This window comes from Lagopus muta, chromosome 8 (assembly GCF_023343835.1).
Source record: "Lagopus muta isolate bLagMut1 chromosome 8, bLagMut1 primary, whole genome shotgun sequence".
In the NCBI taxonomy this organism is placed as follows: Eukaryota; Metazoa; Chordata; class Aves; order Galliformes; family Phasianidae; genus Lagopus; species Lagopus muta.
The window spans coordinates 9,953,741-9,966,479 of NC_064440.1; the positions used below are offsets into that span (position 1 = coordinate 9,953,741).

Below are 12,739 nucleotides of genomic sequence, written 5' to 3' on the forward strand. Positions count from 1 at the left end.
AAATTCCCTACAATATGTCCAGTCCTCCTGATGTTATTGGTAGTTCCTCACAGCTACTATGCAGATTATAACAATAATTAATAACACCAGCTTAGTGTGAACAACAATAGTAATATCAGGTTCTGATATTCTGAATTTCTCCTTTGTTCCATAGCTGGTAAAGTTTATTATGATTCTAGCAACACTTAGAAAATATATTTATCTCAAAAGATAAGTCCCGTGGCAACATTTTATGGTTTTACCAAACAAGCAGAAACTGAATTGTAGTCACAAGTTGAACTCTGCACTGCATTTAAATGTGAGCAATGCACATCCAGCTTGAAAGAGCACTTAAAAAGGGAAATGAGCATGGCACACTGTTCACATGAAGTGCCCTGATCAGGAGTGTTGAGCTGTTGTAAACATCAGAACTTTTCAGTGAGGTGCTTAAGCAGAAGTGGAGTTATGCTAAAAGTGTGACCATTGATCTCCACATGATCTCCTCAAATGTAACAATCATAGAATTGTCAAGGGGCGATGCTCTTCTTGTTGCTTTTCCCTGTGCAAGTATTAGAAGGTGGAAGTAGTATTTGCAGTATCATCTATTCATACACCAGCAGCCACAGTTCCCTTCCAAAAGGATTATGGAAGCAACTTTTTCTTGTAGGGGGATCTTGCAGTTAAGGAACAAAATTACAGCTAATGGTTCAAGCAGATGTATTGAAAATTGAAAGTGGGATTCCTTGACCTCCCAGTAACTCCTTTCTATTTTTAAACCCCTTTCATTTTAACTGTTTGTCTCCCAGTTGCTATACGATGATACACAAAAAATATCCTGCAATCACAGTCTCCCTCCTGCTAAAATATGCGCTGCCATACACTGCTTTATTGATTCAAGGAATAAATCTCTGCTGGAGCTAATATTGACTCTTGTTATGAAAATGGAAGTGAATAACTGAATATTGATTTGAGGAAGGAATGATATATGATAAGCTTAAAAAAATTAAAATAAATCTAAAATTGCAACATGGAGAAGAATGCTACTAAGCAATGGCCTGAAAGTACAGTCAATCCCATAGGACACTTACTTGATTATGAGAAAAAAAAAGTCTGTTATTGCCAAATGTCTTAAAAGTACCTAGGAGCAAGACAGATGCACACCCTTCTCTATGATTACTCCACAATTTCTATTTATATTACCTGCTCTGGATCCTAACAGTTATGAACTAGCCTGCTAAAGTTTGTTGAGATTCAGCTATTGCCTTCAATGCAAATGGCCTCGTGAATGGATGATTCATTATTAGATATCCTGATGTACCACAGCAGCATTACCATGGCTGCAATTCATCAGCTGTTCTCAAAGCAGGCCTATTTGCAAAGGAAAGATCCATTAGAAGTCACCAAAATGTACAGTGCTAACATCACCATCTTTAATGAGCCTAATTAAAAAGAAATTCAACACATTCTTTTTAAGCAAAGGGAGATCAAATTCTTGGCCAAACTCATATATTTAGCACATTTAGATAACTCTAGACAGTACAGCTGAACAAACTGCTCAGAGAAGCTGTGGGTGCCCCATCCCTAGAGGGGTTAAAGTTTGGGTTGGATGGGTGCTGGGCAGCCAGATCTGGTGGGGGACAACCAGCCCACAGCAGGGGGTTGGACCTCAAGGATCTTCAAGGTCCCTTCCAACCCAAGCCATTCTGTGGTTCTATACATTGTTTTCATGATTATCATCACATTCAAAATGGGCACTCAAAGCCAGTGCTCACCACATGTGGGAACTCACCAGTCTCACTGTAACTTGCAGATCCCTGCTGGGACACCAGCTCAGCCCAGGAGCTGCAGTCCTTCCAGCAATCTCTGCTACTGTGGTTTCAGTACAAACCCATTTGCAGGGGATCTGGGTCAATGCATTTATACATGAACAGACTTCTCTGGAACTGGAGGAGACTGCCCAAACAGCAGCTTCTTTGGAGGGTGACAGAGATTTGTTACTGAAAGGGCTTGAAGAGTCAATATCTTTCCTTCAGCTAATCCAAACTGGAGCATTACAAATCAATTCCTTCAAGCTGAATGTTCCAATAAGCCAAAAGGCAGAATGCAGATTTTTTAAGATTTAGCTGGTGCCCTTTCAAGAGTCTCCAGAGCAGTTAGTGCATATCTTCCATTTGTTCTGCAAAGCAACAACCCTCACACGTGCATCTTCTGGTTTTGGTCACTGCCAAAACTCCAGCTGCGAAACAGAGGCCAAAGGCTTTCTCTCTAGCAGCTGTACGCAAAGGCCACATCCCCCTAAGGCAAGAATATTCCACATGGCTTTTTTCCTTCTTTTTTTCTTTTTAAATAACTGAAAGCAGCAACACGCTAGGTGCCTCACTGGACCAGCCTGTCCCACATCTGCTCTTCCTGACACTGAATGCCTTCAGGCCAAGAAAGCCATGCAGGCAGCCTGAGCTCTGCAAGAACCCTCCCTGGTTACACCCAGGGCTGTGCTCTTAGGCCAGCACTCAGGATCCCTGCTTCCACCAGCAGTGATGCAGCCACCAAATTGACACATGGAGCCAAAGTTCCAAGCACAGCGTTTCTGAACTCTGACTCCAGCAATGTGGATGATCTAAAAGCACACAGTGCCACACACATCCCTATGGGGGATGCTGCACCAAAATCACCCTGTTACAGCCAATCCCAAGAGCCAGAGACAGGTTTTAGCAGCTTCGACTTCTGTTCATCTTTAAAATTCCTATGTAAACACGCAAAGTCTCCCAGAGGACACCTGTTAAGATACCATTTCCAACCATTCGCAGCTGGAATGTTTTTCATTTTTCTTTGGCTTCTGCAGAATTAAATGTTTAATTAAAGGACCACCCCTGCTGGAAAGAAGATACAGTTTAAATGCTACTCTTGTAAAGTAAAAAAATCTCCCTCTGGGGAAAAAAAAGACAAGACAGGAGCCAGAACTACAGACTCAAAAGGAATACACTTAATAATTCTTCTATGTTTCTGGGGGAAAAAGCACTTCTCTTTAAGCATTATTTTTAGAGAAGTTTCAAACCCCACAGAAGCATGAATTAGCGAAACATTTAGGCTCAGCCAGTCTGAAACACAGGGATTTGCCCAGCATGGCTTGCGGGAACAGCTGGGCACCTTTAAGTTTTAAGTAGACTTGTTTTCTTTCCCACAAGGGCAACTACTGGAAGCAAGAAACCTTGTCAGGTTATGGCTGTACACAGTTCAACAGTGTTCCCCAGATAATCAATCCCTGGCACTTTTGTAAGTCACTAGGGTGGAATAACATCATTTTCCTTAACTGCACACACCTCCTCAAAATTGCACCAGTCCTCATATTCCCTACTGGCCCTCCTGTTCCAACTCATTACATTTTATACTTCTCTACTTCAGCCTTACACTGAAATCAAGAACTGTAACCACCAACCACAGCTTTGCTCTGAGCCCTCTCATAACCTGTGGTCCAAGCCGGAAGCTTCACAAACTTGCATTTACCACCTCTATGTCCAATAACATCCAATATAACGTGCTATGATTCACATCGGTTGCTAATACAACCTGGGGCTCTGATAAACAAGCTTCACATTGTGTGGGATATTTGCTTCATCTCCTCTGGGTGAAATTTTAATGAATTTAGGAAGAAACTAGAGGAAGGTGGGAAAACAAGGATACGTTCTTAGCGATCTCAGGAAGAAATAAGAAACCAAAAGGCACTGATTTACAGCAGTAAGAGAAGTGAGAGCTGCATGGCTCTCAATCTTCCATGTGCAACCTGGGCATGAGGATGTAAGTGAGGGACTGCTGATTTGATGCATTCAGTGCTAGAGAAATGATTTCTTTCTTGACAATCTGAGGCTTCTATGAGAAGAAAAAAACAGAAAAAAAAACACACAGGGAAGAGAAAAAAGCACCATATATTCATCCCTTGTGGAAGTAGACAGACTCGTAGGGGTGTAACTGTTTTAAAATTACCTCTTCATTTCCCTACTGAATTGAACCTTTTCCCTGCCATAGCCAAACGCAGAGCCACAGTGGCATTAGAACAGAGATCAGAATGAAATACAGTTCACAGAGATAATAAGCATGTTTCTGAGCAGTTATCTGCTTAAGCCAGTGGCTCAGTTTGTTGTTTTATTTTTTTTTTTTAAATCCCAGACATGCATGCCCTCCATTAAAATGGCTCAGCTGACGCATGGAAATAATATGTTGCACACTGGCCATCAGATGAACCTTCAAGGCAGAAGTATGAAGGCCCTTAAGAAGGGCATAACATCCCAGACTCAAGCCAGCCAACCAACAGGAATGTAATATATTTATGCAAGCAAGGGTTAATTATCTTTTATTAATCTTTCACTGAGAAACGATGTGCCTCGCTTCACAGAAAAAAAACTCTTGCACAAAGGACTGAACAGAAAATAAAACAAATAAAAGAAAACAAAGAAGCTGTTTGAAGTGTAAATCAGCTTGACCCAAAAGATACAGCCCTTGAGAGGCACATACACATCCATTAGCTCAACAGCAATTTTACCTGCAAGCCTACCACCTCATCAGTAAGTAAAGCCTGCAAAGCACAGATGGAAAGTTCTTAAATATCTCTAAAATGATCAACAGCAAATTAGTTACCTTTCGATCTTCTTTAAAGACTTCGGCAGCAGTTGTAAAATGTGGAATGGCATTTTTACAGTGAGGGCACCCTGTTTGACATGAGCAGAAAAGAACAACACAAACGTTAGTTGTAATTAAGACACCATGACAAATTCAAGACATGTAGGTGAATTAGGGGAACAACTGTATTAAAAATAATTCTAGATGAGAGTTCTCCAGCTGTGGGAGGAATAGAGCAGGACTAGGCATCTGCAAACCATGTGTTCCAGCTACATGAACTCAAGCACGTGTTTAAAATCCTGCAAGCAATATAAGCACATACTTACATTAAGTCCCCATTTAGGTACCGGGGGCCAGTCCCCTAGCCAGTCAGTTAAGAGCACTGAACCATCACTAGCCACAAACAGACAAACCATTTCCGTGCTCTGTACTTCCTCGTGGGTATTACCACATAGGCTATAACTGCTGTTGCCACAGATACAACTGCATTTGGAGACAGGAATAAAGATAGTTCTGTGGTGAACAGGAGGAGGCTGGAATTTAGAAAGGAAGTTGTTGGAACAAAAACTGTCTTAAAAGCCATGAGGAGCATTTGGATGTGTTTGGGAATTGCCTGTGCTAGAGCCAAGGCACTGCAATCGCAAGGGTGAGGAAGAGCAAGTCCAACAGGCAACACATCCTCACGTACAGGGAGGAGCTCAGTCCTGGGTTAGGATGACTGTTGCTGGCCTTCCTGATTCTCCTCCCACTTATCACAAAATGGGCGACCCCAGAAAGGTTTTACAGACAGCAAGCAAGAACTCCAAAGTTCTGTGGGGGAGCCTGCCCGACACCTGCAGGTACCATACAGTGCTGAACAAAGGGCCACTCTGTCCCTTCCTGTACAGTAAATACACTCAAACATTTCAAAAGAAAACACATACATGAAACAGGAACAGCTCTCTTGATTCAGCATTCAGATTTGAGTGTTCTTATCTCAAACGTGAGGCTTACTGTTTGATAAATCTGAACTGCTCTCAAAATATCAATACACAGGAAAACTTTGAAAAACAAAGTGCCCGCATCTCTGAAACCTCCCTCCCAAGTAGATCCGAAGCAAACTCTCAGGACACTTCCTCTGCTCAGATGCAGGAACAAAAGGAAAGGATTCATTTCCATCAAGCCCACATAACGCTATGAAGGCACAAGAGTTCATCCTGGTATTTTTTCTGGGTAAGAACAGATGAGTTGTTCACAAGCTCCAATTATAGCTTGTGCTACTGCTGTTCGTCTTTGTAAAACACTGGTAAAGAAGTGGATGTGCTAATTTTAATTCAGAACTGAACAAATGCCCTCTTAGGCTCAAAGCTACTTCCTCAAACTGCACTTGTTCTTTGGGGTGAGAAGAAACAGTATCTGTACATGAACTCTGCACATCCCTTTTCACAAAAGAAAAGCTTCACACCCCTTTGGTGTTGACCAAAATACAATTTCATTACTTACACACACTGCTTTGAATTTTATTTTTTCTTTAGAATGGGACTTCAAAAGCACTGCAATGACACACAGGTATGAATGCCACTGAGAGTCTGTGCAGTGCCTAATAGCACCAAGAAGTCAAATGGACATTTCCTGGGAAACTGAGCCGCTTCTCCAAATCCACCTTACTGATCTCAAACTCTGTGCAATATAATGGCAGCCTATCCTGACAGCAGCTGTATTTCAGCTGGAGCCTGCGCGTCCTCCACAGCCTGCCAAATATTAACTTTGTTGAGCAGTTCAGCATCTGTCAGGGAGAAACCAGTCAAGAAAGAAAAGGAGGCTACTGCTCCAGGCTGCCAGCACTGCTCCCATCCCAAAAGCCCATGTCAGCAACCCATCTTCTCTCTCACCATTTGCCTGTTCCATCTGCCTAACACTGAAAAGCCTTTGGGTCAAGTCAGTCTCCTCACACATCTTTGCTTATGTCCTGTACTGTGAGGTGAACTCCACGGTTAGCCTGTTAACACTGCTCTATAGAAACAACTCAGAACTGGCAAAAACATTTAAAAGCAATTGTAGAGGGAAAAAAAAAACCAAGAAAAATCAGACCACTCTAAAACTGGAATGCTTGCTCTAGTCTACACGTTCATACACTGCAGCTTATTGGAAAGCATGGTGCCCAACTGCTACACCTAAACATAATGACTCCAAAATTCTGAAACTTTTCAGGTCCCTATTTCTGCTCATCATCTTTAGCTTGAAATTTAAATTTCACCAAACACCAACTTTCAAATTCTCATTTCTCAAGAAGACGTCTCAAGAAAAATGCAAGACTTCACATTATCTTGCTTTATGATTCATCAGCAACACAGTTCCCACTTTGCATTTGCTGGACCTGGAAGCATGGGGCATTTGGTACGGATTTGCTTTAAGCTCCTTCTCAAGTTGCAGCAGGTCAGAGCTCTCCACGAGCCACACTCTCCAACAGAATCAGAACAACCTGAATGGGAGATTGTGTTCTTGACGGTTCAGAGAAGTGTCAACAGATGCACGTTTGTAAGCCAAAATGGAGTATCCAATTATCCACACTTACAGTATTTTGGAAATAGTAGGCAAGAGTAAGCATGCTATGAGGTTATGCTCAAAAGCAGCACATGAAGAAGATCACAGAATCACAAAGGTTAGAAAAGACCATTAAGGTCACCTAGCCCAATCACTGACCCATTCCCACCGTGCCCATTGACCACATCCCTCAGTGCCACATCTCCACGGTTCTTGAACACCTCCAGGGACAGTGATCCCACCACTTTCCTGGACAGCCTATTGGGTAAACAACTGTCATATAACTCAAAACACCTGGAAAACTAACCTGTACTCCCAATGCTCACTTTCTACTTTTCTGTGACCTGTTCATCTTCCCAATCTAATACCGACTGACAAGAAGCTTACCTTCAAGCTCCATGCCTCCCCTCCCTTCTCTCTTGGCCCACCATCCTTTCTTTACTGCACTGTGCTTGCAAAACTAAAACACAGCCATATGGCTTTTGGCAGAGATAACTCCAAGTCCAGTAGGCATTTTGTTAGCCTTGGACATCCATCCACGGAACAGATGTGAACGCTGTGCTGAATTCCCAAGGAGCTTCACAGAGTCACCGAAAAAAGGGGGAAGGAGCGTATCATATGGAATAGCAGAACTTCATCTGTTACAATTTAGAAGGATTGCCAAATGTAGCAAACACTTGGAAGTCACCCAACCCAGTCATTCTATTTAAGGCACACATGCCAAAAAAATAAAAGCAGAGGTTGATGTCTTCATTTTGACAGACGGAAAACTTGTTCTCCCCATTCCCTCTTCACACCCACTATCACACATTTATTTTTAAGTGTTAACACTACCTTCCAGATTTGAAAGTGGAAAGAAAGAAAATGTACTGAGCGCTGTACACGGGGGACAGGAAAGCATGTGGACTCCTAGGAAAGGATTTTCCAAATAGGCTGCCACTAAAGGAAAATAAACTGGTGGCATTTGAAGGTATGAGTGAGGTGTCAAGAATCAAAATGTCCTACGTCCTTCTCAGGCGTATTTATAGAACATTAAGTTGCCGTGGACTGAAGGTAGGAAGATTAATTTCATTTTAGTGGATCAATCTGGGGCCTTTTGTAGAAGCACATGCTTCCTACAAGGCCAGGAGGTGGATTTTCAATTGAGCATCATTGGAACTAGCACATCTGGGGCAGAGACCTCTAACACAAATGCAGGTCTTTACTTTGCCCATTTTCTGTCTTTGTTCCTAACAAATTGTGTTATTAACAAATCATAACAGGATTAACAACAAATTGGAGCAGTGATTTCCTGTGTGATTTGATAAATCCATAAGAAATCTGCTGTGGAAAAATCCTGACTTTCCCCAGGATCCCAGCATTGGCACTTAAAACCTCTATAACCATTTCCGAAAATGGTGAGCTAACTGCATTTCCTAATGCAGACACACTTGCATCACCTGGCAGGAAAACAAGAAAGCTCAAAATCTAGTGCACACGCAGCAACATGTGTTAGGGCTGCTCTGTGTTCCTGGCCTGTGAATGATACAACCTTGATACAGCTGTGGTCAGATCTTCTCACATCTCCATGCTCAAAATCTTGTACTACACAGAGGCTCTTCCACACAGCACAGAGGTACCTGTTGTGCCTAACTGCTGCAACCTGTCAACACACCAAGACTGCTTGCTTATGCCATAGGCCCATGAATTCACATGAGAACATCTGCTATGGAAAAGCCCTAAGATCTCCTTGTCTTTGCACTACAACATTAAAAGTCTTATGCGAACCCACATCAGACTTTTTTTTACTTTATCATTCATGCCAAAGTTGGTTTGGGCTGGGAAGGCAAATTGCAGTACAGTCACAGGGGGCAAAGATACATAGCTGACCTTGAAAACCAGGCTCCTAACATGGAAAAAATATAGTTTCTGTAGGTAAAAAAGCAAGGAGGCAAACAGGTTTTATACAGACCCATGACAACTGAGGGGATGGAGAAATGGTCAGATTAAATCTTCTCTAATCAGCGTGAGGCATTTAAAGGAAAGCTCATGTTTTCTGGGGGGAAGAGGGAGAGATGAAGTGATGGAAAACATATAACCCAGCTTATTTTGTGCAGACTGAGTTTACCAACAGCAGGAACAGCTGTGTGGTACAGTATAGCTGGGGCATCTTTGAGGAAAGAAGGAGTGATCTGGGTTTGGTCTGAGGCCACAAAGGTGCTGAAGAGGCCAATACAAGCAAGATTCATCCTCACAGAAACACAGGTTTGAGAACTCCGAAGAAATAAAGAATAGACTTGAGCTGAATGCAGTTTCCAACACTATGCCACAAAAAAAAATTGTATATATGATGTAAAACCAAAATATTGCATGGGAAATAGTAGAATTTATTAAGTGCTCACGTTAGCTTGCCAACTACTTTTTTTTTTTTTTTTTAAATAAAAAGCAGACCTGGGAAAACAATATAAAGTAATTTGTCAGCTAAGGTAAGAAACAAGTGAAACTGATATTAAAAAAAAAGTGCACACCACCCCAGAAATACAAGTAATCAAGCATACATTGTGGTGGTAAAAATCAATAAAGCCATAGAAATAATATCCTGTATGCACAACTGTAACATTCCCCATAATTGTATGGTCCTATGGGATGTAGATGGGATGTAAAGTTTAAAAGTAATTGAGCGATCAAGTGAATAACCCACATATCATTATTAGATTCAAACAGTATTTTTTGGCAGGAAGGGTTTTTCTTTTTATCCAAGTTAACTGCTTAATGATGACAAAGCCAAAAGAAAAACTGAGGGATTCTTAAAGCTCCAACGTACAAAGGTATTAGGACCAGATAACAATTATAAAGATGCCTCCTGAGAGGTGTGTGATTGTAGATGCCCTTTGTTGGACAACAGTCATCTTACTGAATTTAAAATAAAATTGTGTGAAATGTTCAGAATTGCCTAAAGGAATCAAGTCCTGTTTGCATAAGATGCAGGTTTCTACTTGCTTAAATATGAAACAGTCCTTTAAGTTACTTCATGCTTTGTTTAATTTGAAACTACAAAGCCCAGTGATATAACATAACCTCTCTACAGCTGAACAGTACAAGGTTAATTCAGTTCCCTTAGAAGAGTAGAAGCTGTATTAACATAGCACATAGAAGAAAGGTGAAGCTGTTTTTAATGAATATAAATCAAAAGCTAACAATTTGTACAAAATAGATAAAGCAAGCAAATGGACATCAAAGCAGTATCTACAGTCAGCAGAGGTAATAATGATTTTTTAAGTATATAAGGGCTTTAAATGTATTAGAAGCAGAAGAAATCCAAATAATACCAGCAATAGCCTTGAAAGAAAATGGAGTTGTCAGAAGCAACTTCACTGAATGTATAAATGAAACTATTAAGTAGGTGTGGAGAGGGCCACTATGCTGGCACCTCCAAAATGCTGCTTGCAGTTGCGGATCCACAACTCTAAAACGTGTTCTAAATGGAGGGGGTTCAGAAGACCCACAGGGAAACCAAAAGGATGGGGAGGTACTTTTTATTGCAAACAGGGTCAAAAAGCTCAAGTGTGTCAGTAGCCACAGTCCAAAGACAGAAATCGGGAAACCAGTCTAGATTTCACTTTCACGCGTGACTCAAGCTACTCAGTATCCTCCAGAGCTCACTGGGAACTGAAGCTGATGAACTTCAGACAAGAAACAACTTGTGTTCCTTATCACTAGTGATTCTGAATTTGAAAGGGAATGCTTTTCTACAAGAGATGCTGCCATACAAGCTGCAGCTGCTGGAAGCAATGGGCTTTTGCTGTTCTTGCACGTGAAGGACACGTGCTGACCCCAACCAGAGCATCCCACTGTGGCTCTGCCAGAACACATCAGGCACCCTGACATCAGACAGTATGACCCTACACTTTTCGTCCCCTGTTAATAAACACTGTGTAACCCCACCAAAGCTGTGTGCGTGCTTTCAGTATCCTGTACATAATAAAATGTGGTAACTCATAGAGCTGGGCGCATACATTTTACACGAGATTTTTCAAAGACAGTTTAAACACACAAACATTTTCATGTTGCAAACTATTTCTTCCTCAAACAGAAGAACTTTCAACCATCAGCATTTTCAGAACAAAGCACTGACCAGCTCCTAGCAGGATGTCTCCAATTCCAGTGATATGAGACCATAGTACATGTGCTGTCTGCTCAGCTCTTTGCAGGAAGGGCTCTGCTCCCCCACTGGCTCTCCACTTCTTTCACTGCTTCTCAATGGGTGATCTCAAATGTGTTAACCTGTTAACCAGGATCAATTAATTATGCATCAAAGTGCCCTTAGAGAGACAGATGCAATTATCACTCTCCATCATTACACCCAAGGTTAAATGGAGTCAGGAAGAGGTTAAGTGACTCTCTGGGTCCCCAGCCCTGTGTGACAGAGCCCGACTGCAAGGGGCTGACTCCATTCACGCTGCTGCAAAAGCATCCAGGCCTCAGAGGGCTCAGCAAGCAAAGTGCAGAGCAGGGAATGGCTTTCAGATTCCTCGTCACTGCTTGAAATAATCACTGACTAAATGACAGGGGTAGATAATGCCCTCTGCTATTGCTGTTCAAATGACTGCAATTCTAAGTGAGAGAAAGCAGAACAGTGCACAGCTATCAAAGCAAAGCCAGGAGTTGTAGATTGTAGTGCAAAGCAAAGTCTGTTTCCATTTCAAGAGTTCCAGGCGATTATTCAGAATTAAAACTTGGGTCAATCAAGGAAAGACAGGCTGTGGGCAGTAATTGCATAGGTAAGAGCCAAAAACAGATATACTGCTTAAACCAACACAATTCGTGCAGCTACACAAGTCATTGAAACCACGGGCAGATCTGAGAAAGGTGCTCAGAGATGTTCTGAAAGGTTAATTTACTTCTGTTCTACCAGTGGAGAACTGGAGGCTCTTCTAATTGAAATATCTGGAATCAAAGCTCATTTTATGACATGTCCTGACACACAGCATAATCGTATTTCCAAGACACAATGTATTAATAATTGAGATGGATTTGTCCTTTGATTCAGTAAAGGTCATGAGGTTTTCATTTAAGCACTGGGTCAACCAGAGCTTGCCTCACTCCTAACATTGACTGATACCAATTTCTCAACATAGTTGTGTCTTTTTGTTGTTCTTGTCCTGTTTTCCCAACCTATTTGAACTTTTATTTTGTCAGCATTTAAAAGACTTTCCATTCTGCACTAAGCTTTAGGGAAAGTTTTACAGGATTTAAAAATGGTTGACTCCCCTTTAGGGTTCCAGATTGATCAGATCTCTTAAAAGGCTATCTTCAAATCTATTTCCTATGATTTTCTGAGACAAAAAGGATTTTATGAGAAAGAAGAAATTTACACAAAGCTGAGAGCTGGGAGTTCCTGAGCTGTAATCCAGGCTCTGTTGTCCATGCTCATCTCAACATTCTCAGACTAAGTGCTTTACCAAGGCACTTGCACCCTGCAAACTGTGTTACCTTTAGCGTTACCTTTAGTTCTGTAGCACTTTTGGGTATACAGAGGAGAACAAGGATACATAAACTAAATCCCTAGAAACCCACAGCACTAGAAATGAACAGTTAGAGTCACCCTGCTAAAGTTAGGTTTAATACCCCAGCTCCAGGCCAG

General features: G+C 41.6%; 1 protein-coding gene across 1 annotated transcript in view; it reads right to left on the reverse strand.

Moving 5' to 3' along the window:
- Positions 1-12,739, reverse strand: part of PDIA5 (protein disulfide isomerase family A member 5) — a 97,681-nt gene that overhangs the window by 14,108 nt on the left and 70,834 nt on the right. Inside the window, 1 exon segment of the mRNA XM_048952592.1 lies at positions 4,612-4,682. Coding sequence (XP_048808549.1) covers positions 4,612-4,682 — 71 coding nt within the window.